General features: G+C 43.6%; 1 protein-coding gene across 2 annotated transcripts in view; it reads right to left on the bottom strand.

Moving 5' to 3' along the window:
- Positions 1-27587, bottom strand: part of TMEM117 (transmembrane protein 117) — a 456251-nt gene that overhangs the window by 402026 nt on the left and 26638 nt on the right. The window contains exons 2-3 of one of the 2 annotated variants that reach the window (XM_073573233.1): positions 19961-20056; positions 5971-6265 (exon numbers count right to left, since the gene is read on the bottom strand). In XM_073573233.1, coding sequence (XP_073429334.1) covers positions 5971-6244 — 274 coding nt within the window. In that variant the 5' untranslated portion in view covers positions 6245-6265; positions 19961-20056. The remainder of the gene's footprint in view (positions 1-5970; positions 6266-19960; positions 20057-27587) is intronic. The other variant, XM_073573232.1, reaches the window with a different exon arrangement.

Below are 27587 nucleotides of genomic sequence, written 5' to 3'. Positions count from 1 at the left end.
AGTAAAGCCAGAATTGAGCCCTTCTTTTCCTCACTCAACACTTTTCTTTTCAACTCCTTTGGCATGGTTAAAAGTTTTTTTTTCATTCCTATTACTTTTGGGATATTACTAGCACTTGTTTTGCCATCCAGCTTGGCCTATTGCAAGAGGATTGTGAATGTCACAGCAGGGTTTTTTTTTATACTTTCCTTCGTTAAATAAGATTTGGTTCAGGTGATCACCTAATCAGAAGCACATTAAATAGAATGTGGTGTCCTCTTGTTGGATTTCAACTGACACTGGAATGGAATGGCTGTCAGACATGTAGTGAAGCTGATTTTTATAAAACTGTGTAGTGGTCTCTTAATTTTTGCCAGGGCTGTATATATATGTATTTATATTGCAGAAATATATATATATAGAAGTTACAAAAAGTTCAATGCAAATAAAAATTGTATCACTGAAAAAATCATTTTGCCCCACAAAAGAACAAGCTGCCATACAGCTCCATCAGCGAAGAAATAAAAAAAGTTATAGCTCTCAAAATACAGCAATGCAAAAATAATTATTTTTGCTATAAGATTGCTTTTATTGTGTAAAGCCAGCAAAACATAAAAAATGTACATAAATGTGGTATCCCTGTACTGACCCAAAGAATAAAGTTGTCTTATCACTTTTACCATATGGTGAATGGCTTAAAAAAAATGCATCTCCTGAATTATCATTTATACCGCACGAGAAGTGACGTAAAACATGAATAAAAGCAATTATGGACCTGCTGTTGATTTATTCATTCTGCCTCCAAAAAATTGGAATAGAAAACGATCAAAAAATGCTACCAAAAATGGTACCAATAAAAACGTAAACAAGCCGTCACATGACTCTTTCAGCAGAAATATAGTACAATTATAGCTCTCAAAATATGGCGAAGCAAAATCTTTATTTTGCAAAAGAAAGCATATTTTAGTGTATAATAGTAGCCAAATATAAAAAATATAAATCTAGTATCGCTGTAATTGTACCGAACCAAAGAATAAACTCGTGTTATCACTTACACCACACGAGAAATGGAGTAAAAAATAAATAAAAACAATTCTTCACCTGCTGTTGATTTGTTCATTCTGCCTCAAACATCGCAATAAGGCTCAGCTCACATTTATCCTACGCTGAGCACTTACATCGGGGTTTCTATGTAAATCTCCGAAATAGTGATTCGGACAAAATCCCTGACAGAAGATTTCCCATAACGAGGTAGGCATATGGAGGTATTGTGGACTCCGTCTGGCCTATGACCAAGCGGTGTACATCTTTTTAAGCATGCATAAAAGTGTGGTCTGCCAGAGTTTTGTGCACCTCTGGAAAGAAGCATACCGCTGAGTAGAGGCCAGCCGGAGTCTATAGTAACTTTGCTGCCTCATTATAGTGAACTAGCTGAAGAGCCCGGCGCTGCCCGGGCATAGTAACTAACTACGGTTAGTTATAATGATTTTATCTATATCTCTATATATATATATATATATATATATATATATATATATATATATATATATATATATATATATATATATATATATATAAGCTGAGTGTATAGCCCCGCCCACTCCGCATAGCCACATTCACTATAATATCCCACATCATTCCGTCAGCCAGAGGTACTGGACTACTACCCCTAATATCCCACATCATCCCGTCAAAGCCACCAGACTACTACCCCTAATATCCCACATCATCCCGTCAGCCATAGCCACCGGACATCCACTAATATCCCACATCCTACCGTCACAGCCGCCAGACTACTACCCCTAATATCGCACATCATCACATCAGCCAGAGCTACCAGACTACTTCCCCTAATATTCCACATTGTCCCGTCAGCCAGAGCCACCGGACTACTACCCCTAATATCCCACATCTTCCCGTCAGCCAGAGCCACTGGACAACTACCACTAATATCCCACATCATCCTGTCAGCCTGGGGTCAGAACCAGAGCGCTGAGTGGATTTGCCCTGACTTCCATACGAATGATCCCTTTAACAGAAGCCTGGGGTGAGAATCAGAGTGCAGAGGAATTTACCCTAACTTCCATAACGGAGATCCCTTTAAGAGAGGCCTGGGGTCAGTACCAAAGCGCAGAGTGGATTTGCCCTCACTTCCATACTGGGGATCCCTTTAAGAGGGGCCTTGGGTCAGAACCTGAGCACTGAGTGGATTTGCCCTGTCTTCCATACCGGGGATCCCTTTAAGAGAGCCTGGGATCAGAACCAGAGCACTAAGTGGATTTGCCCTGACTTGCATACCAATGATCCCTTTAATAGAACCCTGGGGTCAGAATCAGAGCGCTGAGGAATTTGCCCTAACTTCCATACAGGAGATCCCTTTAAGAGGGAAGATGTGCCTATGGGACGGTGGATGTGTGTTGGGTATATGGGCACGGGAGGGGGATTCATTTCTGTCATGTGTTCTCTGCTCCTTTCAGTTGGGGCAGACAATGGCTGGGAGCTTATGTTCCTGGGGATGCTAGATTTCTCTCACCATGTCAGTGTCTGCTTAGGTGTTGTCAAGTGGGAAAACGTGCTCATAGCAACCAATCACAGCTCAGCTTCTTTTGCACAGCTCTGGTGAAATGAAAGATGCTTCGTGATTGGCTGGTGATACACACACACACACATTCAGTTTTATATATCATCATAAGAAGATTTAGATGGAAACCCCACTGTAAGTGCTCAGCGTAGAGTACAGTATAAATGTGATGGAAAATGTTATGTAAAATATTCCCAATAAAAGATACAACTCAATCTACAAAAAAGCAAGTCCCCACTCAGGTCCATCATCTCTCAATGGAAATATAGGTGTCTTCAACGTAACTGGTAGCACAAGAGCTCTGAAAAAGCGCTATGGCTCCTCACCCCAAAAAGAAATCCAGCAAATTCTGCGCACTCAAATCCAAATGCCCCCTACCTTCTGAGCCCCAGTGTGCCTAAGCCGCAGCTAGTGTCCACATGTTTGGCATTTCTGTAGCGATGAGGGCCCGCTTAATTTACGGGTACAAGTTTCCAGCAGCACGAGCTACGCATAATGTACCAGGCACTAAAATATACTGGGCACTACAATGTACACAGGCAGATTTTCAATTTTCACTATACAATATCCATTGCTGATTTTTTCTGGGAAAACACCCGTGGAGACAATATCATCTCTATACTTGTAGATAAATTCCTAGAGGGGTTTAATTTCCAAAATGGGGTCACTTGAGAAGGGATTCTGCTTTTCTGGTACTCAAGGGCTCTGTATATGGTGTCTTCAACCTATTCTAAGATAATTTGTTCTCCAAGAGTCAAATAGCTCTCCTTCCTGCGCTAGTCTCACCGTGTGGCATGCAGTATTTTACAGTCACATATGGGGCATTCTCACGTTCAGCAGAAATTGTGACACATTTTGGTGCCATATTTACCCATTTCCCTGTGTGAATATGTATAATTTGGAGCTAAAGCAAAATTTTTGTGGTAAAAATGTAATTATTTTTTTCTTCACTGCCCAATGGTATATAATTATGTGACACACCGGTGGTGTCAATATGATCACTGCACCCTTAGATTGAGAGGTGCAATTTGTAACATGGCGTCACTAATTGGGGGTTCTGCTGTTCTGGCACCTTACTGGCTCTTCCAGTGGGTCATAGCACCCACCAACCATAACAAAATCTGCACTAGAATATGGTACTCCTTCCCTTCTGAGCTTTCCATTTACTCAGCCAAATGTTATATAATACTGTAAATTGCATGAAGGTTAAAAATGCTCAGCATACCCCTACATCAATTCCTCAAAAGGTATAGTTTCCAAAATGGGGTTACTTGTGGGGGTTTCTGCTGTTGTGGCATGTCAAGGGCTCTCCAAATGTGACATGGCATCCGCAATCTACAGGGTGGGCCATTTATATAGACACACCTAAATAAAATGGGAATGGTTGGTGATATCAACTTCCTGTTTGTGGCACATTAGTATATGGGAGGGGGAAAACTTTTCAAGGTGGGTGGTGACCATGGCGGCCATTTTGAAGTCGGCCATTTTGGATCCAACTTTAATTTTTTTCAATGGGAAGAGGGTCACATGACACATCAAACTTATTGAGAATTTTACAAGTAAAACAATGATGTGCTTGGTTTTAACGTAACTTTACTCTTTCATGAGTTATTTACGTTTCTCTTTGTTTACAGCCATTGACATGAGAGAGAGGTTAACACGTGAGGAGCGGATAGAAATTGTGTTGATGTCTGGTGAAAGCAGTAGTCGGGTCATTGCAGCAGATTTCAATGCAAAACAACCAAAGCAAAAAAACTGTCACCATTCCCATTTTATTTAGGTGTATCCTTATAAATGGCCCACCCACAAAAGTTTGCCTCATCACTGAACATACTGTTCTGTGTAAATTGAGGGTCTTGTTCCAATTTTTGTTTTGTCCATTCTGCAAATTCAGCGCACCGATCTGGGTCACCAACCATCCCCATTTTATTTAGGTGTATCCATATAAATGGCCCACCCTGTATTCCTGCCAAAATTGTGCTCCTTCCTTCTGAGCCCTGCTGTGTGCTCTAACAGTAGCTTTCCATCACATATGGGGTACTCAGGAGAAATTGCACACCAAATTGTATGGTCCATTTTCTCCTGTTACCTTTTTAAAAATGAAACATTTTGGGAAAAAGACAATATTTTTGCGCAAAAAATGTATTTGTTAATTTTCACAGCTCAATGTTATGAAAATTCTTTTAAGTACTTATGGGATCAAGGTGCTCACCACACCTCTAGATAAGTTCCTTGAGCGGTGTAGCTTTCAAAATGGGTTCACTTGTGGGTGGTTTCCACTATTTAAGCACATCAGGGGCTCTGCAAACACGACTGGCGTCCGCTATCAATCCCAGCCAATTCTGCATTCCAAAAGTCAAATGGTGACCCTTCAATTCTGAGCCCTGCCAAAACAGTAGTTTTCTACAACATATTGGGTACTCTGGAGAATTTGTCCATTTTCTCCTGTTAACTTTCAGAAAATGCAAAATTTGGAGCTAAATCAACATTTTTGTGAGAAAAAGTAACATTTTCATTTTTTCCTGCCACATTGCTTTAATTCTAGTGAAGCACCTGAAGGGTTAGTAAACTGATTGAATTTGTTTATGAGCACTTTGAGGGGTGCAGTTTTTAAAATGGTGTCACTTTGGTGTATTTTATGTCATATAGGCCCCTCAAAGTCACTTCAAATGTGATGTGATGCCTACAAAAAATGGTTTTGTAAATTCTGTTGGTAACTCTTTTACCTTCTTACTAAAAATAAATGATGTTTCAAAAATGATGTGATGTAAAGTAGATATGTAGCAGATATTATTTATTAACTATTTTGTATGATAAACATCTAGTTTAAGAGCATAAAAAGGAAAACTTTGAAATTTACAAAACTTTTTGCTAAAATTCTGATATTTTATCAAATAAATGCTAAAAATGTCAGCCTAAATTTATCACTACCGTGAAGTACAATGTGTTGCGAAACAACAATCTCAGAATCAGTGGGATACGTTAGAGTATTACAGAGTTATTACCACATAAAGTGACACTGGTCAGAATTGTAAAATTTAGCCTGGGCAGGAAAGTGTGCTATATATGATTTATGTAGTTTATGCACTGTATACTGAATACATGTTTGTGGTTAATTCACTTTTTCATTACTATGCAATTTATATACTGTGTGGATTATTTGTTTACACACCACATGTAATCTCAAACTAGCTCTAATGAGCCCTTGGCTAGCTCTACCACCAGTAGGGATGTGATGAAATGTTAGACTGATGGCATGAAAGTGCAGTGAATCTTCATAAATATGTCAGCTATGGATCAGATTTTCCAGAGATGTCTTTAGCACCATGAAACTTTGATTAATTGATCACTGAAAAAGATAGATAGATAGATAGATAGATAGATAGATAGATAGATAGATAGATACTTACCAAACAAACGTTGATGAAAAAGAAACTTCCCAGCGACCAATCCAACTATGATGGCAATAAGCCAAAGGATGACTTTTAAAAAATTCCAACCTCCTCCGGGGTATTTAGTCATGATGAATGAAAAGCAGTTCCCAACAACAATGACGTTGGCTTCTGTTTGGCTATGAGACACAGGATCTTCGGCAAATATTAAGAAATTAAAAAATGTCACCAAGTAGGCAATAACTATCCGTGACCATGGGTGCTGGAAATAATAGCGGAAGTCTTTAGCCATCCTTTAATCTTCTGTATTGTCCTGAAATATAAAATAATTACTTTTCAGTACACTTAATCTGACATGGTAACAGAACACATTGACGGGAATTCTCGATTAGCTGAGTGACCTGAATGAGAATCGCTGACACAGATTACTTATATTGTCTTCAGTACAGTCACCAAAAATAGATTGTAGCCTCCTCAGGAAGGAATTAACTGTTCCCACAAATTTAATGTCCTGCCATGCGCTGCTTACAAGCATAAAGCAGCTGATGGCATGGGAACAAGACACTGTGAGGGAGCATCGGAAGGTGACAATGCAAATGTTTGGGCAGCCTTTGCGACTAGTGTGCTCAGATAATGTTAACTAAGATTTCAGACCTTAATTAGCCTGTTAAGGTTCTGAGATGTTCAGCTTCCTCCAACCTTGTGCCACAAAACAGCAGCCATGGGTTCTTCTAAGCAGCTGACTAGAACTCTGAAAATGAAAATGGTGGAGGCCCACAAGGCAGAATAAGGCCATAAGAAGATAGAAAAGCGTTCTCAAGTTGCCCTTTCTTCAGTTGGAAATGTAAGTAAAATATGGCAGTGGAGGTCAAGATAAGGTCTGGAAGACCATGCAAAGTTTTGTGAGAACTGCATGAAGGATTGCTACAGAACCCCTGCTTGACTGCAAAAAACCTTTATAAAACATTTAGTAGACTCTGGAGTTGTGGTACATTCAGGGGCAGACTGAGAGTAGCCAAGGCCCTGGGCAGTTCAAAAGGTGTGGGCCCCCCCCCAGGTACCCGATGTATTGTAAGGAGGTGGCGGGGACCCTCACATGCCCCCGGGCTAGGATAGGATCTTAGATAAAATAGGACCGTAGGGGGATTAGAATAGAGGGGGGCACATTAGAGATATAGACTAGAATAGACAGGAGTGTTAGCTAGATACAAGCAGCATAGGGGTTAAGCAAATGGGATGGGTCACAGAGCAGAGCAGCACAGATCAGGGAGGTATAGGACGGGCACTTCCTGATTAGAGGCAGAAGCCCGGAATCCTTGCCCAGGGCAGGATGCATGCAGTATTGAGTCCAGATGGATTGCTGGCCATGGTGATAAAGCTGTAATGGCAGTATGGGTCCCCAGGTGGAGATAATACTGTTGAGCTGGTGCCCGACTGCACTATCTCCAAGAAGGATCCATTGTCTAAGACCAGGGTGAGGGCAGTTGAGATGGCATCCCGGCACCTTTCCCAACTGGAACCGGACGAGGGGCTGACAGGGAGCTGGTGACGTGGAAGGCACAGATGAGACACGGACTGTCCAAAGAGACTGCCCGGATGGCAGGGAAAAGGAAGGCCCGGACAGAACGGAGTCTGACTAGAAGTACGGCAGCGAATGCCAGGAGGAAAGAGAGATTACAGAAAGAATAGTCTGCCGGGAAGGCAGGGAAAGTGCATAATACGTGGCTTCATGTGAATTGTGCTGCCCGTGTTATCAATATACTGCTGTCTAGTAAAGTTAAGCTGTTGGAAAAAGACCTTGTCTATGAAGTGATTTGTGGAGCTCAAGGATGCGGAGCCGACATGACAGCAGCTGAGGGGAGTCTGACAGAGCCTGTAAGTGTGCTGCGGCACATGCTGCATGTGCTGCAAAAAGTACTTTGCATTTCATCTGTGGGGAGTGAGGGTATGGGAACACAACAGCTCGTTTCCTTTTCTACCACCCTGGCTGCCTTACAGAATCACGTGACATGTCTCATGATCCCCTTTAATAGATCATGTTATAGTTCATGTGAGTAACAAACGAGTAACACACAGGTGCTCTGTGCACATCCATGCACGGAGAACGACAAAGATAACGGCTTACCGCACAAATTTTTCCATTAGATGCAGCACTATCCATAACATAGTATTATACAAAATAGAGCAGGGGTGGGAGATTAATTTTCCCAAGGGGCCACATGATAAACCATGACTCGTTGTAGAAGCAGAACCAATAGTCTGAAATTAATTTTGCTCAATATTAATATAATATAAAAATCTAAATATATAATCGTCTTATCGTAAGCGAAATCCTGCAGCGCCGACTGGTCGCGGCCGCCAGGCTGCGACCAATCAGTGACAGACACAGCTGTTTGTAACGGTAAGCTGTGCCTGCCACTGATCGGTTGCGGCCGCCAGGCCGCGACCAATCAGCGGCAGGCGCAGTCGGGCTCAGCGCTCAATCGAGCGCAGGGCTCTCTAAAAAAAAGACAATTAAAATAAAAAAAAGGTTATACTCATCTTCCGATGGCCCGCAAACTCCACTCCACGCGCCCGGCCATGCGGTCCCAATAATGCTTTGCGCCTTAGACCAGAGATAATGTCACTCTTGTGAGAGCGCAACGTCATCAGCGGTGTTTCGCAAAAAGCATTACGGAGACCGCGAGGCCGGGCGCGTGGAGTGGAGATCGCGGGCCGTCGGAAGGTGAGTATATAACTATTTTTTAATTTAACAGAGACCATGCATACCAGGAAAGGGGGGTGACGGGACCATGCTTAATAGGAAAGGGGGGTGACGGGACCATGCATACCAGGAAAGGGGGGTGAGGGGGACCACGCATACCAGGAAAGGGGGTGAGGGTGACCATACATACCAGGAAAGGGGGGTGAGGGGACCATGCATACCAGGAAAGGGGTGTGAGAGGACCATGCATACCTGGATAGGGGTGTGAGAGGACCATGCATACCTGGATAGGGGGGTGACGGCACCATGCATACCAGGAAAGGGGGGTGAGGGGGACCACACATACCAGGAAAGGGGGGTGAGGGTGACCATACATACCAGCAAAGGGGGATGAGGGGACCATGCATACCAGAAAAGGGGGGTGAGGGGACCATGCATACCAGGATAAGGGGGTTCAGGGACAATGCATACCAGGATAGGGGGGTGAGAGTCCCATGCATACCAGGATAGGGGGGTGAGATGACCATGCATACCAGGATTGGGGGGAGAGGGAACCACACATACCAGGATTGGGGGGGTGAGAGGGCCATGCATACCAGGATAGGGGGGTGAGGACCATGCATACCAGGATATGGGGGTGAGAGGACCATGCATACCAGGATAGGGGGCTGAGAGGACTATGCATACCAGGATAGGGGGTGAGGGTGACCATGCATACCAGGAAGGGGGGTGACCATGCATACCAGGAAAGGGGGGTCAGGGTGACCATGCATACCAGGATAGGGGGATGAGGGTGACCATGCATACCAGGATAGGGGGGTGAGGGTGACCATGCATACCAGGATAGGGTGGTGAGGGTGACCATACATACCAGGAAAGGAGGCTGAGGGGAAGATGCATACCAGGAAAGGGGGGTGAGGGGACCATGCATACCACGATAAGGGGGTTCGGGGACAATGCATACCAGGATAGGGGGGTGAGAGGACCATTTATACCTGGATAGGGGGGTGACGGGACCATGCATATCAGGAAAGGGGGGTGAGGGGGACCACGCATACCAGCAAAGGGGGGTGAGGGAACCATGCATACCAGAAAAGGGGGGTGAGGGGACTATGCATACTAGGATAAGGGGGATCGGGGACAATGCATACCAGGATAGGGGGTGAGAGTCCCATGCATACCAGGATAGGGGGGTGAGAGGACCATGCATACCAGGATTGGGGGGTGAGGGAGCCATGAATACCAGGATTGGGGGGTGAGGGAACCATGCATACCAGGACTGGGGGGGTGAGAGGGCCATGCATACCAGGATAGGGGGTGAGAGGACCATGCATACCAGGATAGGGGGTGAGAGGACCATGCATATCAGGATAGGGGGTGAGAGGACCATGCATACCAGGATAGGGGGCTGAGAGGACCATGCTTACCAGGATAGGGAGTGAGGGTGACCATGCATACCAGGAAAGGGGGGTGAGGGTGACCATGCATACCAGGAAAGGGGGGTGAGGGTGACCATGCATACCAGGAAAGGGGGGGTGAGGGTGACCATGCATACCAGGATAAGGGGGTGAGGGTGACCATGCATACCAGAAAAGGGGGGTGAGGGTGACCATGCATACAAGGATAGGGAAGTGAGGGTGACCATGCATACCAGGAAAGGGAGGTGAGGGGACCATGCATACCAGGAAAGGGGGGTGAGGGGGACCATGCATACCAGGAAAGGGGGGTGAGGGGGACCATGCATACCAGGAAAGGGGAGTGAGGGGACCATGCTTACCAGGAAAGAGAGGTGAGGGGACCATGCATACCAGGAAAGGGAGGCGAGGGGACCATGCATACCAGGAAAGGGGGGTGAGGGGACCATGCATACCAGGAAAGGGGGGTGATGGGACCATGCACACCAGGAAAGGGGGGTGAGGGGGACCATGCATACCAGGAAAGGGGGGTGAGGGGACCATGCTTACGAGGAAAGAGGGGTGAGAGGACCGTGCATACCAGTTTTGGGGGGGTGAGAGGACGATGCCTTCCAGGATTGGAGGGTGAGGGGACCATGCATACCAGGATTGGGGGGTGAGGGGTACCATGCATATCAGGATTGGGGGGGTGAGAAGACCATGCCTATCATGATTGGGGAGTGCATTATTGCATTATTATTAAAACATCATAAATAAACTACATACATATTCTAGAATACCCAATGCATTTGAATCGGGCCACCATCTAGTTGTTAATAATTGTGTGACTTAATATTGAGCAGAATTAAGTATGCCAACATGCACCTTTAAAAAGTATGACCAACCACATAGCCCCCTACATACAATATGAGCACCACAATGCCCCCTAAATCAACAACCAAAGCAATCAACTTATGGGGATCTTTTACATGTAAACCATAACAATAAAACAATAAAAAAAAGTCCTCTATTTCAGGGTTCCCCAACTCCGGTCCTCAAGGCCCACCAACAGGTCATGTTTTCAGGATTTCCTTAGTATTGCCCAGGTGATAATTGCATCACCTGTGTAATACAAGGGAAATCCTGAAAACATGACCTGTTGGTGGGCCTTGAGGACTGGAGTTGGGGAACCCTGCTCTATTTAGTTAGTTTAAAAACTCATACATGAAGACAAACATGGACACACCTTTGCACAGAAAGAAACAGTGATTTAACAAAAAAAGAGCAGAAATGAGAGGAGATAGGAACTAGTTTTGCCCTTCACATTCCCTTCCTGACAGCAGAGGTTGGCACCCTAAGTTGAAATGGTATGGCGCCCTCACTCCTTATCACCTGCCCCTATGTAGCCCTACCACTACTCTGACTGATCCCGCATCCTTAATAGGTGATCAGATAATATGTAATGAACATATATAAATATATACAAGATAGATAATAGTGGGCTGAGGGGTATTATCATTATTTTTCAACAATCTGACCAGTAGCTTTTATAATTTTGTTTTCCAAATGTTTTATTTGAGTTTCAATAAATGGGGAGGATGGGGGAGGAAAGATGGGGAAAAAAAGGGGGGAGGGAAAAATGTAAAGGGAAAGAAGGAAAAAGGAAGGACAATAAAGTCCAAATATAAAGAAGACATAAAATGAAACAAGTTAATGCAGAAGCATATTATGCAGTGAATTATTACAAAGGTAGGTATTTAAGCATATAATATATTAATATATATGTTCCAAAGTTCCAAACACAAGGGGCCTTAGGCAGGTGCACTCTGGGTGAAGACTTAAGAGAAAAACTCCAGCCATCTAGACCATTTCCTAGAATATTTAGCAAATTGATCATGCACATTCGCAAATTTCAATTCAAAAGAATGATGAAGGCTAAGTTTGTCTATAATTTCATTAATTTGTGGGGGTTTGGGGTTTTTCCAAAGAAAGGCAATACTATGTTTGGAGACTAGTAAAATGTGCATAATCAATAGCCTGTTAGAAGTATCAATTTTGTCTGCGTCCAGAGAAAGAAGGGCCAGAAGAGGAGACAAAATAAGTCGTGTTCCTAGGATAAAATCGATAAGGTTAGAAATCTTTCTCCAAAAGGGAACAATTTTGGGACATTGCCAAAATATATGCAAGATATTTCCTGGCCTTCCACAACCCCTCCAACAGAGCGGAGAATTGTCAGGGTTGATTCTATGAAGTCTAACGGGGGTATAATACCATCTTGTTAAAAGCTTGAAGTGGGTCTCTTGTAGTGATAAGGAAATGGAAGAGGCATACGAGAGGGTACATGCCTGTTGAAGGTCAGAAGGGTCAATTGTCGTGTGCAATTCGGTTTCCCATTTGACAATATTTTGAGTCTTTACCACTTCAAAGCTATTGTTACACCATTTGTACGTGTATTCAAAACTCCAAAAAATATTATGATCTATATTACAAATAAGGTTAACTGCTGGTTCAGAGATTCTCGGGTAGATAGTAAAGAACTCATGGATTATGTCTTTGAGGATAACATATTATAAGAATGCAGGGGTAGTAGATTGAAATCTTTCCTTGAGTTTATTGTAAGGTGTACAAGTAACGCCATCATATAAATCTTTAATTTTTTTAAGTCCAAGTTCAGACCAAATGGGGTCAATGGTCTGATTAGACATTTGAAAGATAACTGATAGAGCCAGATTTTTTATTGTGACTTCTTTGTTAGAGCCTCTTTTTGAAGCAGAAAAAAAAAAAAAAAGTTCTAGTTCATGCCAAGCTGGTGTCGTATCATGAGGCCACCAGTATGAGCTTTGTTTGACTAAATTTGCAATGTAATAGGCCGTAATATTTGGGGAACCAGCTCCACCGAAAGATTTATGATTGTATAGAATATTTTTTGCTATTCTGGGTCTTTTGTTTTTCCATAAAAAGGAGTTTAATGAGGCTTGAAGGTTTGTGAGAGAGGAAGTGGGTATTTTTAAAGGCAGTGAGCGAAGTAGGTATAGGATTTTTGGGAAAATATAAGACTTGATCATCAAGATTCTTCCTCACCAAGAAAGCCCATCATCTCTAGATGTACGGAATTCATTAAAAAGCTTTTTAGTAAGCAGCTCTAAGTTTATTTTTATTAGTTTACTTTTTTGACGAGTTTTAGGCCTAGATATGTCAGCCCATCAGTGGCCCACCCCCAAGGTGAGAGTCCCTCAATTTCCTCTTGGTCTGATCCTAGGTTAAAGCCAAGTATTTTGGATTTTGAGTAGTTTATTTTAAAATAAGAGATTTTAGCAAAAGTCTGGATTAAGGTGTGTAAGACAGAGATAGAGTTGCTTGGATCTGTGAGGGTAAGGCCTCTTTCACACATCCGGTGTCAGGGGTCCGGCGGCCTGCGGCGAATAGCCGGGCCGCCAGATCCGGCCTGCAGCGATGACACCGGATGTACATGCGGCCCCTGATGCGGCTTGGAGGACATTTAAAGGAGCCGCAGCACCGGGGGTCGAGAGAGCCAGCCGGAGAGAGATCGGGAGGCGAGAGAGCAGCCAGAGAGACAGCGGGGGATGAGAGAGCAGCCAAAGAGACAGCGGGGGACGAGAGAGCAGCCAGAGAGACAGCAGGGGATGAGAGCGCAGCCGAAGAGAGAGCGGGGGACGAGAGAGCAGCCAGAGAGACAGCGGGGGACGAGAGAGCAGCCAGAGAGACAGAGGGGGACTACAGAGCCAGCCAAAGAAAGGTATGGAGCGTATGGAGAGAGAGAGGGAGAGAGAAGGGGAGGAGGAGAGAGAGAGAGATGCGTGCCGGGCACTTGTGGGGTTAAAACTCATAGTGCCCGGGCATGCGCAGCTGAAAAAGCCGGTCTGGCGCTGCAAAAAAACGTTGCAGCCAACGTTTTTTGCAGATGCCGGACGGCGCATGTTTGCCGTATCCGGCAAAACCCGGAGGCGCCGCATGTCCATCCGGCATGATGCGGCGATCATTACATTCTATGTGAAAAAACCGGATCCAATTCCGGATCCGGTTTTCACAAATTTCGCCGCATCATGCCGGATTTAAAAAAACGGATGTGTGAAAGTAGCCTAAGAACAATATCGTCTGCATACAACGCTATTTTAAAATCTCTGTGCAAAGTTTTGATTCCCGAGATCTTTGTGCTGTTCCTGATTAGTTGGGCCAGAGGTTCAATAGCTAATGCAAAAAGCAATGGTGACAATGGGCAACCCTGTCTGGTCCCATTAGCTATATTAAAAGTAGAGGAAAGATGATTGTTGGAATAAACTCTCGCACCAGGGCTGGAGTACAAAGCCTTATACCTCTCGTGATCTGAGAAGCCATTCCAAATTTTTTGAGAGTTGCTTCGAGATATGACCAATTAACACTTTCTCAGCATCAAGAGAGATAACAATGGCCCTGAGTTTGTTCGAGGAAATAAGCTTAATTATGTTAATGAGCCTTCTCGTACCATCTATGGATTGTCTTCCTTTGATGAACCCTATCTGATCATTGGAAATTAAACTCGGGAGGAATTGATTTAGTCTATTGGCCAGGATCTTTGCATAAATTTTTACGTCTGTATTGATGAGGGATATAGGTCTACAATTAAAAATTTGGCTATTGTCAGAATTTGGTATTGGGATTACGATAACTGTTGCTTCCAGCTTCTCTTTAGGAAAGTGACCTATTTGGAAAGCTGAGTTAAATACTTTGAGAAGGTGGGGGGTTAATATATTACTAAAAGACTTGAAATAATCATTACTAAACCCGTCTGGGCCTAGTGATTTCAATGTTTTAAGTTTGTTTATGGTATCTATGACTTCTTGTTCATTGAAGGGAGAAGACAAAAATGATAAGTCTTCAGGGTTAAGCTTTGGAAGGTTCATGCTGGAAAGAAATGATCCAATCTCTGAGGTAGATGGCTGCATATTGTGGTTGTCTTGGTTGATATTGTATAGATTTTTATAATAATCGGCAAAAGCTCCTACAATATCTTTAGGGTGGACCAGGGATGTACCATTAGAGGAAGTTATACTGTCAATTCTATTCCGTTTCCGTATATTCTTAATTCTGTTTGACATGTATTTTGAAGGGCGATTTATAGATAAGTAATATTTGCATTTTGCTGATCTAATAGCTGAGTCGTAAAAATTGAATATGATTTTCCTTAACTGTAACCTGAGATCAGTAAGTTCTGATAATACAGCTTGCTTGTTAGAGAAAACAGAGAATTGACATAGTTCCTCTTCTTTAGATTTAATAGACTGTTGTAGGGTAAGGATTTTATCCCTATTAATTTTTTTTTGTCTAGAGGAAATTTGAATCAAGACTCCCCTCAACACCGCCTTGTGAGCTTTCCAATAGGTAAATGGATTGAGGAGGTTTGATTCGCTTTTAACTAAAATAATTTTGTAAGGCTGAGCTGATTTCAGATTTGATGGTGGGGTTATGAAGCAGAGAGTTGAATTTCCACATGAATTGGGGATGAATTGGGGACCCTATTATCAGTTCTGCAGTTACCAGGGAATGATCTGAAATAGATTTATTAAGTATGGAGCTGGAGGAGAACCTTGGCAAGGAGAAGACATCTGTGAGTATCAGATCTATTCTAGATGCCGACTGATGGCCATCAGAAAAATGAGTAAATTCTCTAGATGTGGTGTTCAAACAGCGGAATGAGTCGAATAGCTCGTGATTATAAATCCAGCTGTTCAAGGATTGCGTTTTTTGTCTGCTGGGAGAGGTGGAGTCTAGTACACCATCTGGCACCATATTAAAGTCCCCTAACAAAAGTAGGGTTCCTGATCGTAAGGTGTCTAATTTTTTCATTAGCTTATTCAGGAAGCTAATTTGTCTGATGGTGGGAACATAAGTATTAACTATTGTGAAGGTTTGCCCGTTCAATTTGCACAGGAGAATATGATAATGTCCTTTTTCGTCTTTTACTTCAGAAAGCAATTCAAAGGAAATTGAGTTACTAATCAGGGTTAAAACCCCAGCTTTCTTTCGTGGGCCACAAGATTCAAATACAAATGGGAAATTTTTGAGATTTATAGAAGGGTGGTTGTCTTTTTTGAACTTGGTTTCTTGAAGGCATACAACCTCAGGATGCATCCCGTTAATCTCCCTACCAATGGAAAATCTCTTCCAAGGGCTATTTAGCCCCCTGACATTGTATGATACGAATTTTATTTTCATGTTACAAGAATGGCTGGGTTCGTATGAAGTGGGGTAGAGGAAATGCAGAAACCAAAGTGCACCTACCTTTGTTGAACTTAGTTGTCCAAAAACCTCAAACTATATACCTATTTGAAACCAAAAACAAAAGAGACACAAAAATAATAAGAACAAAATTGTCCTTCAGGAAGAGCCGATCCGCAAGGCTCTAGTTCCTTAGAGGGGAAAGTTTGTGTATGGATCCCATTGGAGGCATCCCTTGGCATAACAACACTATTCCCAGAAGGAAAATAATCTCATGTGATATATGAGTCCATAAAGTAGTAGAGAAGTGAGAAAACCTGTGGAAAGAATAGTAAGCAGTACAGTACAATTCATTGACCAAATAATCAAGAAGTGTAGAGAGGCCTTATAACAAGGTGAGTAAATATATTGGCCAGGTCTCTCCATTGGATCATCCCTTCTCTGACGAGGGCCCAGGGTCTTGAGAGTTGGAGATTCTATGGCGGTCAGGTATCCTGTAGTAGGACAGGAAATCTCTTCCTTCTTTAGGTGAGAATAGGACGGTCGTCTTTCCTTTGTAGATTATCAAAAGTTTAAGTGGGAAGCCCCATTTATAGGGGATATTATTTTCCCTCAAGGTGGAAGTGACTGGCTTAAAAGACTTTCTTCCTTCAATCGTTTCCTTTGAAAGATCCGTAAATAGCTGAAGGTGAGCATCTGGAAAACCTCCTAGATCTTTAACCGATTGTTGAATTTTTTCCTTAATCTTGAAGAAGTGTATCCTTAAGATGGTATCTCTAGGTAGATCTTTATTGATATTCCGTGGTTTGGGAAGTCTGTGGATCCTATCTATGATGAGATCTTGGTCTGTAAGTGTCGGTAGTAATTTTTTGAAAATTGTCTTGACGAAGTCATCTAGTTTATCCGGTGAGATAGATTCTTGTATTCCTCTTATTTTCAAGTTGTGTCATCTGTTCCTGTCTTCTATATCCGCAACTTTAATTTTAAGTTTGTGAAATTCAGATTTGAGGTCATGGGTGTCTTTTGATAAATCATCAGTGTGTTCTTCCACTACAGTTAGCCGTTTTTCGTCGTTGTCTAACCTGCTGCTAAATTTATCCAAGGTGGACTGTAAAATTTTATTTTGGTTTTCAAATGATTAAGACATACTGGATGTGATTTTCTGGGCGAGAGTATCCATGTAAGAGTGTATGGATATAACATCCAGATTTTGGGAAGGAGAAGGATTGGTGTCATCCATCTTAAATTTTGACCTTTCCGGCGAAAAGATGGTGAATTATCTCCAGACTCAGGACTTGAAGCGTTGGCTGGCGATGTGAATTTTTCAGAAGTTTTACCAGGATTTTTCCTTTTTGATGAGATGTATCCATCTTTATGAGGAGATCTGGCCTTAAATGGGTTAACGATATCAACTTGATCTTTAAAGTGAGGATTGTAAGAATCCTGAAATTTTTGTGCTTTTTGAGGAGTCGTATTAGACACTTTCGTTGATTTGGACACTGGAGTAGCCTTGGGACTCATCTTGTGCCCTTTTTTGAATCCTGCCTTGCAGGGATTATATTAGAGAGAATTGATATTATTGGTGATGTTTATACTGAATAAACGATAAAAATATAGAAAATTCTTGTGTCTTCCTATGCCTTTTTATAAAAGGGACCGTGAGGAATGAGATACACCACAGAATCAGATGGCACTTTTAATATTGTATGATGCATACAGTAAAATCCTTTATTAACTGCGCGCCGATATAGACGCGCTCCCTGTGACTTTAAATGCAGCTGTGACAGGCGGCTAGTCTTCACACAGGCCTCAGTGACGTCCGTCCCCGCTCATAAAATATGCAACAGGGGAGCCGGCAGCTGATACACAGCACCGCTGAAGAAAGGCAGATCACCCCAGTGGAGCCGCACAGGAGCGGTGGGGAGCGGAGGTAACATAGAAATAGGCACAAATCACGGACTATTTTGTGTCCTTCCGCCTCACAGATCTGTTATGACAGGAAAATGGCGTACTTGAGATAGGACGTTGAGATAAAAGAGATCCCTCCGCAGCCGTTATAGCTCCCGCAGCCGTTATAGCTCCCGCAGCCTCGCACAAAGCAGGGGAATGTAGCTAAATTAGGACACCCTGGGACTTCCAAAGGGTCTAAAACAGACAAGAGGAGATTCCAAAAAAAAAAAGTCAATGTCTTTTAATTATGCAATGAGAGAAATCCTGTCACATTAGGCACAGGGTGGGGACTATTTTGTATCCTTCCGCCAATCAGCTGGTATATGACAGGATTTTTGTAAAAAAATATCTCCAAAAGACAAAAAAAATCTTTAAAATGTGGTAGACAAGCATGGAGATACTTTTTCTGAGGACAAGGACAGCCGGTGGGTAATGGAGGGAGCAGGGAAAGGATTTTTTCACTCACGGTTCAAAATGGTGTCACCTTGCAGTAAAATGGCGGCAAAAGGCCTCAGATTTCAAAAATGTCTTTTTTAATGTCCAAAGCTCAGACAAGGGGTATCGGAAAGTACCTCTGAGTAACGAGAAAACAATCCTTCTGTGGGTTATCGAAGAGAGCGATTTTCTTTTGCTTTATTTGTCGCTTTAGGAGATGCCCCCTCAGAGATCCTGAACCGTGCGTGTTACACCATTGCCAGCTCAGGCCACGCCCCCCGCTTTTATAATTTTGACAAGAAATACTGGACTTCGCTCTCTGTGAGTAAAATTCATAAATTTTTAGTTATATTTTAACTTCTTTATGTCCGCATTAAATTAAAAATTATGTCTTAAGGCTACAGTCGTCACTTGATCCTTTCAGCAAGACTTCTCAGGCTTTAATTTCTTTACAAACTATTGAGAATTTTTATCTCTTGTATTTTATTAATATTTAAATTTAATTTTTTAACTGAATAATTATAAATGTCTATTTTGAGCTCACAAACTCCTGAATGATTGTTCTTTTTTAGATTTTAATCATGCCAGCCACATAGAGGTCTCCAAAAAAGAGAGCTACGGCCATTGTTTTGAGGAAGGAGGGATACCGTTTCAGAGTATTGCTAGGAAGATGGATGGTGGAGTCACTGCTTCTGGAGTGCAAAAGCTGTGTTCACACTTTGCTGATAGTTGCAGCATCAAAACTAAGAGTGAAAGAGGAAGGAGAAAGGCAACAACTCCAAAAACAGACAGAAGAATTGTTAGGATAGCCTTGCAACACAGAAGAGCATCAGCCAAGGAACTCAACCAGTTCTTGCATGATGGAGGAGTTTTGGTGTCTGCCGCTGGCACTCAGGAGTGTAGCGTGCACCTGCATGTATTTCTATGCAGTCGCACACTCCACTCCCGAGTGCTGGCGACAGTGCCGGGTATTAAGATGCGAGACTCGTGCGAGTTTCTCGCATGTGTGATTCTGGCCTAAATGTTGGGAATGTCTGTCCACAGGAAATAAAAAAAAAACTACAGACACGGCTAAAAATGATAAAAAGGGCAATATATCCATTGACCCATGCACAATAGTTTCAAATGGCAAGAAATTCTATAACTGATCCTAATCAGGCAAATTCTTTCATGTACAAACATTTATCATCCGTAACTACGGTATATCATATTATCCAACGTCCAACATATTTACACTTTTATGATAAAAATGAAGTCAACATAGCAATTCAAAGGATTTTGATGCCTTGTAATAGTTGGGTAAACTTACAGAAATGGTGTAATGTTTCTGACCAGATTTATGTATGAACTGCTACTATTGGGATAAGTCATGAAGAGCTGTAAAGTCAGGCAGAAGGAAGGAGTGCTGTTAGATATAAAAAGGAACAAGGTCTTATTCTCAAGCATCTACTGCATGTTAAACTTACCTTACCAATCGGCAGTGATCAATACAACAGGAGAAACTTAAAAGATTTAACCTAATGTTTAAAAAACAAACAAATAAAAAGAAACACTTCACGACAAAGCTCAGTAGAATGCTGCTTTTCCTCAATGTGACCTGGAGAGAAAACTTGTCAGACTGGTTTTTCAGAATATAAGCACTTTATAGAGAATGTACATACCTGAATATTCAAAGCACATTCCAAATGTAAAGTGTAAAGGTTTGTCCTTACCTTTCTCACTTATCCTGGTATTTATGTGCCATGTACAGTATGTTTTGTACTAGTTTATAGGTTGTGTGCAGTATTTATTTGTGATGCTGTGTGCACTCTATTTGCGATGCTATGACTGTTTTGTACTTGTTTACTTGCTGTGTAAAGTATTTTATTTGCAATGCTGTGTACGGTGTTTATTTGTGATACTGTGTGTAGTATTTGTGATGCTGTGTGCAGCATTTATTTGTGATGCTGTGTGTGGTATTTATTTGTGATGCTGTGTGCAGAATTTATTTGTGATGCAGTGTGCAGTATTTGTTTGTGATGCTGTGTGCTGTATTTGTTTATTATGCTGTGTGTGGTATTAGTTGTTATGCTGTGTGCAGTATTTGTTTATTATGCTGTGTGTGGTATTTGTTTGTAATTCTGTGTGCAGTATTTGTGATGCTGTGTGCAGTATTTGTTTGTGATGCTGTACGCTGTATTTGTGATGCTGTGTGCTGTATTTGAGATGCTGTGGGTAGTATTTGCTTATGTTGCTCTATTTAGTATTTCCAGCTCGGGAGAGGGAGGCCACACCCCAGCTTACACAGAATGCAACAATACAAAGAAAAAAACACAAAAATTGAGCTTTTTTTGAGTTGGTAGACATGCAGCATATAAACGCATGTTCATATTGGCCATAAAGCATACAAAACCTACAAAAGACAGAATGAGAAAAACCCTGCTGTACTAATTGCCAATCGGCTCTGTCACAGCTTCCAGCGCTTGTGTTGCTATCCCACAATCCATCGCGGTCGGAAGCTGTGACAAAAACGGCACCGTCATATTGGAACACCCAAGTTATGGGTATTCTGATATGGCGGCCGGGATTCAATCAGCGGTGCGGGATTCAAATCCCCCGCCCCACCGGCTGAGCCAATGAACGTTGCCGCGCGGGATTTGAATCCCCCGCCAAGTGGCTCACCCAATGAGCGGAGCTATATGGCACCGCTCGTTGGCTCAGCCGGCGGGGCAGGGGATTACATACTTACCTGACTGGGAGGAGCGCTTCTCTTCTCACCGGAGACCGGGGCAGGAGTGCGTTGTCGGAATCGCGCATGCGCATAGGGCTATCCGGCGCCATTTTACTGAAGACACATTTGCAATGTGCCTTCAGCAATATGGCGCTGGACAGCGTGGTATGGGCGTGCGTGTACTCCGGCGCCACACTCCTCCCCCCACACTCCTCCCCTGGCCTCTGGCAGAACGTAACAGCGCTGGAGCACAGGGAAGAAAGGTGAGTATAAATTTTTTTTTGTATGTGTGCAATTTAATAGGGGTGAGAGGACCATACATACCAGGATAGGGGGGTGAGAGGTAGCATGCATACCAGGATAGGGGGTGAGGGGACCATGCATATCAGGACTGGGGGGGTGAGAGGACCATGCATACCAGGATAGGGTGGTTCGGGGACGATGCATATCAGGATTGGGGGGTGAGAGGACCATGCATAACAGGATAGGGGGGTTCGGTGACCATGCATATCAGGATTGGTGGGTGAGAGGACCATGCATACCAGGATAGGAGGGTGAGGGGTAGCTTGCATACCAGGATAGGGGGGTGAGTGGACCATGCATATCAGGATTGGGGGTGAGAGGACAATACATACCAGGACAGGGGGGTGAGAGGTAGCATGCATACCAGGATAGGGGGTGAGGGGACCATGCATATCAGGATTGGTGGGTGAGAGGACCATGAATATCAGGATAGGAGAGTGAGGGGTAGCTTGCATACCAGGATAGGTGGGTTCGGGGACCATGCATATCAGGATTGGGGGGTGAGAGGACTATGCATACCAGGATAGGGGGGTGAGAGGACCATACATATCACGTTAGGGGGGTGAGAGGTAGCATGCATATCAGGATTGGGGGTGAGAGGACCATGCATACCACAATTGGGGGGTGAGAGGACCATGCATATCAGGATAGGAGGGTGAGGGGTAGCTTGCATACCAGGATAGGTGGGATCGGGGACCATGCATATCAGGATTGGGGGTTGAGAGGACTATGCATACCAGGATAGGGGGGTGAGAGGACCATGCATAACAGGATAGGGGGGTGAGAGGGCCATGCATGCATTCAAATCCTGCACGGCACCGCTCATTGGAGGTATTCAAATCCTTCGCCAAAGCCGCGCGGCACCGCTCATTGGCTCAGCCACCGAACGGCAGATGTTCATTTCACCACACTCCCGATGCAATAGCATCAGGCCTATTTTTAGTTAAATAAATAAAAAGCAAAAGTGCATTTAAGAAATACAGAGTTCTTGGTAATACTGTATTTGATCAAAAATAGCATAAGCCGTCCCACCATCAGCAAGGTGACTCTGATGGGGGCGGCACTACACGTTCTAATATTAAAAAGCTTATCCTATGTCAAAGTTGCTGTCACTATACTTGATCAAATACAGTATTACTAAGAACTCTGAATTATTTAAATGCACTTTTGCTTTATATTTATTACAGCATTGTTTTTCTCATTTTGTGCAAGCCGGGATGTGGCCTCCCTTTCCTGAGCTAGAAATTGTATTTAAAGGCTTCCCCAGACTGGTGTTCACTGGTTGGGACCCGGTCCTGTTGTCTACCCTTATTCACACACTGGTTTTTAATATTAGACCCCGATCACAGAGTCACCTTGTCGATGGTGGGACAGCTTTTATGCTATATTTGATCAAATACAGTATTACTAAGAACTTTGTATTACTTAGATGCACTTTTGCTTTTTATTTACCGTATATACTCGTGTATAAGCCGAGATTTTCAGCCCATTTTTTGGGGCTGAAAGTCATCCTCTTGGCTTATATGCGAGTCATACACCGGGGGGTGGGCGGGGGAGGTCAGAGACCATACTCACCTCTCCTGGCACTTCTCTGCAGCCCCTGCGTCTCCCTCTGCCGTCTGCTTCCTGCATTCAGCGGTCACATGGTACCGCTTATTAAACTCATGAATATGCGCATATTTATTAGTTCAATGAGCGGTACCATGTTACCAACTGAATGCAGGAAGCAGACGGCAGAAGGTGAAGCAGGGGCTGCCGCTGCAGAGAAAACCTTGCGGCTAGGAGGGGCGAGTATGACGGGGGCAGAGTGCTATTCACCTGTCCCCGTTCCAATCCGTGCACCGCTGTTTCTCCGGGTCCTCCTGCTGTAATGGCAGAGGGCGCGATGACGTAGTCAGTGTGCCCCCTCTGCTGTCAATGCTGAGATCCGGGAGACACAGCGGTGCACGGCTTGCAACGGGGACAGGTGAATATTGCCACTGCCAGGGGCTCAGGACACAGGTACCTGGCCCCCAAGCGACGGAGAGGTGAGTATGTCTTTTTTTTTTTTTTTATTGCAGCAGCAGCAATTAAGGGGTATTTATGGAGCATCTTGTGAGGCAGCATTAACCCTTGTGGAGCAGCATATGGGGGGTATTTAAGGGGCAGCATTAACCCTTGTGGAGCAGCATATGTGGGGTATTTATGGGGCAGCATTAACCCTTGTGCAGCAGCATATTGGGGGTATTTATGGAGCATCTTCTTGGGCCAGCATTAACCCTTGCGTAGCAGCATATGGGGGGGTTTCCATGGGGCATCTTTTTGGACCACCATTTAACCCTAGGCTTATACGCGAGTCAATAAGTTTTCCCAGTTTTTTGTGGCAAAATTAGGGGGGTCGGCTTATACACGAGTATATACGTTATTTAACTAGCTGAAGAGCCCGGCGCTGCCCAGGCATAAAAACTAACTACGGTTAGTTATAACAAATTTTAATAATTACATCTCTCTCTCTCTATATATGTAGATATATATTGTAAGGTAATGCTGTTATTCAAGTAGGGGGCACTCGCTTAGCAGCCACAAAACCAGATCCGGCACAGGTTTTCCCTAAACAATCATAGTCCATGTGGTTTATTTAGCATCATAAACCCACAGCAGCAACATAAACTTCATAACATCAGCATAGTGTCCATGACAGAGTTCAGCTCTGTAATCCCTGTGGTCACACAGGTTATTGTTATGAATGAGTCACCGAGGAGGAAAAAACAAAAAGCAAGCTAAGCCCAGAAAACCTGAGAGGTTGGTAACTAGCGGATTGTAGACCCCTGATCCTATCCACAACAACTAGCAGTAGCCGTGGAGCGTGCCTATGGTGGTCCTAGACGCCTCGTCACAGCCGGAGAACTAAATAAGCCTAAAGAAAGAAAGGGAAAATCTAAACTGCCCCAGAGCAGACCCCAAAGCAATGGACAGCCCCCAACATGTATTGTAGGCTGAGCAAACGATGGGGCCCTCACTAACTAGAAAGGACAGGAAAGAAAAGCTGCTGTATGCAATCACACAAAAAACCCTGCCAAAAAAAAAGTATCCAATACGTCTGATAAAAAAAGGCCCTGAAGTCGCTAGACTTCAAAACATTATATCAGCACTCAGGTATATTCTGAAGACAGAGCAAAAGAGAGCAACTGATCAGAGACAAAATGGGGATTCAGCCCAGTCCCAGCCAGGGCTGGCTGAACACAAAAACTAAGTAAACCAGACAAAAACTCATATGAACAATAGCAGAGAAAACTTAGCTTTAGGAAGGCAGGAACCAAACTGAAAACCAGAGGCACAGTCAGGAAAAATCACCAGCAAGAAACTAGGGAGTCGGCTGCCTTAAATCCAATCAGAAACTCCTGAAGTCCAATCGCAGTCCTCTTCCTCCTCAGGTGGCCGGTCTCTGCCATTTAGATCAGCTTCATTACCTCCCTTCACCAACAGAGGGAGTTCAGATAGAGAACTCACTACTCCTCTGTCAGCACAGCCAGCTCCATAACCCTCACCAGAAGCCAGAGGCAAACCCGAAAATGAGCTCACAACAGTACCCCCCCTTGAGGAGGGGTCACCGAACCCTCATCCACGCCACCGGACCGATCAGGATGGGCCCGATGAAAAGCACAAACCAATCTATCGACATGAATATCAGAGGCAGAGACCCAAAAATTGTCCTCCTGGCCATAACCCTTCCACTTGACCAAATACTGGAGTCTCCGTCTAGCCAGACGAGAATCCAGTATTTTCTCTACCTCATATTCCACATTACCTTCAACCAATACAGGGTCAGGAGGTGCAGCCATAGGAACTACTGGCTCAACATATCTCTTCAACAGCGACTTATGAAACACGTTATGGATCATAAACGTAACAGGAAGAGCCAATCGAAAAGAAACCGGATTAAGAATCTCCAAAATCTTGTAACGTCCAATAAATCTTGGCTTGAACTTTGGAGAAGCCACCTTCATAGAGATATTCTTTGATGACAACCAAACCATATCACCCACTTTAAACCGGGGACCAATGGTCCTATGCCGGTTAGAAAACCGCTGGGCCTTTTCCTGGGAGAGAAACAACTTACCACTACTTGGTCCCAAATCTGCTGCATTCTCTCTACCACAGTGTCAACACCTGGGCAGGCTGAAGATTCCACTTGCCCTGAAGAAAATCGAGGATGAAGACCAAAGTTACAGAAAAAGGGCGACATCAAGGTGGCAGAACTAGCTCTATTATTTAAAGCGAATTCGGCCAAGGGCAAAAATGAAACCCAATCATCCTGATCAGCAGATATAAAACATCTCAAATAGGACTCCAAAGTCTGGTTTGTTCTCTCCGTCTGCCCATTGGTCTGAGGGTGAAACGCAGAGGAGAAGGACAACTGAATTCCCAGCTTGGAACAAAAGACTTTCCAGAATCTGGAAACAAACTGAACTCCTCTGTCCAATACAATGTTCTCAGGAATCCCATGCAACCGAACCACCTGTTGTAAAAACAAAGGTACCAACTCTGAGGAAGAAGGCAACTTTGGGAGTGGTACAAGATGGACCATCTTAGAGAATCTATCACAAATCACCCAGAAACAGTCATTCTCTGAGAGACAGGAAGATCAGAAATAAAATCCATTGAAATATGGGTCCTTGGCCTCCTGGGCACCGGCAAGGGCATCAACAACCCACTAGAGCGAGAACAGGGTTTAGACCGGGAACAAGTCCCACAGGACTGCACAAAATTCCTGACATCACGAGATAAGGAGGGCCACCAAAAAGACCGACTCACCAAATCTCTGGTACCAAAAATACCTGGATGACCAGCCAATGCGGAGCAATGAACTTCAGACATCACTCTCTTCCTCCACTGGTCAGGAACATACAATTTTCCCATAGGACAACGCTCAGGTTTGTCCTCCTGGAATTCTTCCAGAGCACGTCTCAAATCGGGCGAGATGGAAGAAAGAACTAGCCCCTCACCTAGTATGGTAGTAGGCTTGGTCACAATAGGAGAATCAGCAAAGAAACTCCTAGAAAGGGCGTCTGCCTTAACATTCTTAGTGCATGGAAGAAAGGAGTCCATAAAATCAAAATGCGTAAAAAACAAGGCCCAACTAGCCTGTCTAGGATTCAAGCGTTTGGCCGACTCAAGGTAAATCAAACTCTTGTGGTCAGTGAGGACCACAACTTGATGTCTAGCTCCCTCCAACCAATGTCTCCACTCCTCAAATGCCCATTTCATGGCTAACAATTCCCGATTCCCCACATCAAAGTTGCGTTCAGATGGGGAGAACTTTCGGGAAAAGAAGGCACAGGGATTCATTTTAGACGTCACCGGATCTTTTTGGGACAAAACAGCTCCTGCACCAATCTCTGAAGCGTCTACCTCCACCTGAAAAGGAAGTGAGACATCAGGTTTCCGCAAAACCGGAGCAGAAGTGGACCTCCGCTTCAGCTCCTGAAAGGCCGAAACAGCCTCTGAAGACCAATTCAGCACATCAGCACCCTTCTTAGTTAAATCAGTCAGTGGTTTAGTAATACCAGAAAAATTAGCTATAAATTTACGATAAAAATAAGCAAAACCCAAAAACTTCTGGAGAGCCTTCAAAGAAGTGGGTTGAACCCAATCATAAATGGCCTGTACCGTGGCCGGGTCCATTTCAATAGTTGACGGAGACAAAATAAATCCCAAAAATGAAATCCTCTGTACACCAAAAAGGCACTTCGATCCCTTAACATACAAGGAATTCTCCCTCAAAATCCGGAACACAGTCCGAACATGTGCCACATGAGAATCCCAATCCCTGGAAAAGATCAAAATATCATCCAGATAGATGATCAAAAACTTATCCACAAAGTCTCGGAAATTATCATTCATGAAGGATTGGAAGACAGAAGGGGCATTAGTGAGCCCAAAA

This window comes from Dendrobates tinctorius, unplaced genomic scaffold (genome assembly GCF_039654945.1).
Source record: "Dendrobates tinctorius isolate UK_male_01 unplaced genomic scaffold, ASM3965494v1 ptg000035l, whole genome shotgun sequence".
Lineage (NCBI taxonomy): Eukaryota > Metazoa > Chordata > Amphibia > Anura > Dendrobatidae > Dendrobates > Dendrobates tinctorius.
Note: the sequence above shows the minus strand (reverse complement) of the source record. Positions and strands in the feature narration are given on the sequence as shown.